Source organism: Hyposmocoma kahamanoa, unplaced genomic scaffold (genome assembly GCF_003589595.1).
Source record: "Hyposmocoma kahamanoa isolate Upper Pololo Valley unplaced genomic scaffold, ASM358959v1 160, whole genome shotgun sequence".
NCBI lineage: Eukaryota > Metazoa > Arthropoda > Insecta > Lepidoptera > Cosmopterigidae > Hyposmocoma > Hyposmocoma kahamanoa.
The window spans coordinates 3,494,307-3,496,110 of record NW_020653575.1 but is presented as its reverse complement, the minus strand read 5'-3'; the positions used below and the strand labels follow the sequence as shown (position 1 = coordinate 3,496,110).

Sequence of the window (1,804 nt, the reverse complement as noted above, 5' to 3'; positions counted from 1 at the left end):
CTTTTCAGGTAGGTTTTTTTTTTTGTAAAAAGTTATTAAAATTTCGAACATGTAGTTTAAAAAGTGACAGTTTCAATAACTTGCTTACTGCATAAATATCAAGGATCAAAACCGGTACGATGACTTGTAGTTTAATGTTCTACATAGATACGAGAAATCTAAATGTTTCTGAGAACAACTCTGAGCTACATTATACTGGTTCCTTATCACTAATTGAAAAGAACTTGAAAAATACAAAAGTTTTAAACTTGAATGAATTCTCTGCAAAATATTAATTAATACAATAAATTTCGACGACGATCTCGGTGGTCAAACGTCTTGCACACCGGTTTTCATGGTGTCGCCATCTCTGAGGTCCCGGGTTCGATCTACGGCCGGGTCGATGTAGAAAACTGACTTCTCTATATAGTCTCGGGTCTGGGTGTTTGTGGTACCGTCGTTGTTTCCGATTTCCATAACACAAGTGCAGCTACTTACTTTAGGACCAGACCAACGTATGTGAAGTTGTCTAATATTTATTTATAAATAGAAAACCTATTTCATTACGTAGAAATTAAAAAGCAACAAGTATGTTATATAATGAGAACTTTTGTATCAAACTTTTCTAAATTGTTCCTGGTCTAGGACTTCTGGTGGCCCCAGGAGTTGATTTACTCTGGTACTCATAACCATTTCCTAGTTGGAGACCGGGTCCATTGGTGTAGTTGTCTTTTAAGGTATCATATAAACCATAACCCCGTTTTCTGAATACTGAAATTGTTTAATGATATTTCAGTTAGGGTAAATTCCGATAAGTCGAACCACGTTAAGTAATTTTAACTGTTTTTAAAAGACAATTTTGTGCTCTATTTTTTGCTATTTAAAACGGTTATTTGACCATTTATCACTTAACCGCGTTTTAGGTAGTGGACGTCAGGTAGCGCCTGTCACCCTGAGACATAAGTTCACAAGTCCCAAGTGCCCGTTCACCGGCATCATTACCCTACAAAACCGGAATGCAGTAATGCTCGTATTTACACTTTCAGAAACTCTACTGCTACTATCTGACACATTATTGTTACTATTATTATTTTTATAAATCTGAACTATTTACTTTATCAACTAATCTAAAATATCGACCCTTAACTGAAATATCGACCTTGGAAACAAGCTTGAAATAAACTTACGTTCATTTTCTGCAAATTTCAAGCCACTTCAGGATCCTTCCTGCATTCGCGAAATTCCGGCACAGTATCACATCAACTTTCTTTAAAAGAATTTATTTAAACACTTGTGTTGATGAAAACCGGAACCAGGTAATATCCGTGCGTGTTTTTAAACTGGTTTGCGTTTGGAGCGCACGTCTATACACGTTGAAAAATACGTAGCGACTGGCAGGCAAGTAAAAAGGAGCAAAACTTTCTCAACCGACCTGCTTTGTTGTGAACGTAGCCTGGTGGTAACAGTTTGTTGACTATTGCAAATTTTCAAAGAGGTTCTGTTTCTTTGGTTTCTTTTTAATAGATCTGTAAGTATTTAGTAAAGAATAGCTATATACCTCTGAAACTTTGCTCTTGTGATCGTCACAGTGGTATTTGTAATGTATTAAAAATGGGAGTAAACTAAGTTGCTGCTCCATGAACCCAGGGAAGGTACAATCATAAAAAAAGTGTTGATAGCACTATATAACATAATTTTTGTTCTTGGATTTTCATATTCATTTTGTAATTGTTTCTGAAATCAGAACATGAAAAAACCTTATTTCCCTACAATAACTTTGGTTTTTTTGTCAGGACAACCAAAAGTTGAAATTAGTGTACCATAC

At 35.3% G+C, this 1,804-nt stretch overlaps 1 protein-coding gene across 1 annotated transcript in view; it reads right to left on the bottom strand.

Moving 5' to 3' along the window:
• Positions 1-1,374, bottom strand: part of LOC113225428 — a 51,727-nt gene extending 50,353 nt beyond the window's left edge. The window contains exon 1 of the mRNA XM_026457737.1: positions 1,167-1,374. Within this exon, the coding sequence (XP_026313522.1) occupies positions 1,167-1,172 (6 nt within the window). The 5' untranslated portion in view covers positions 1,173-1,374. The remainder of the gene's footprint in view (positions 1-1,166) is intronic.
• Between the last annotated feature and the right edge of the window lie 430 nt (positions 1,375-1,804).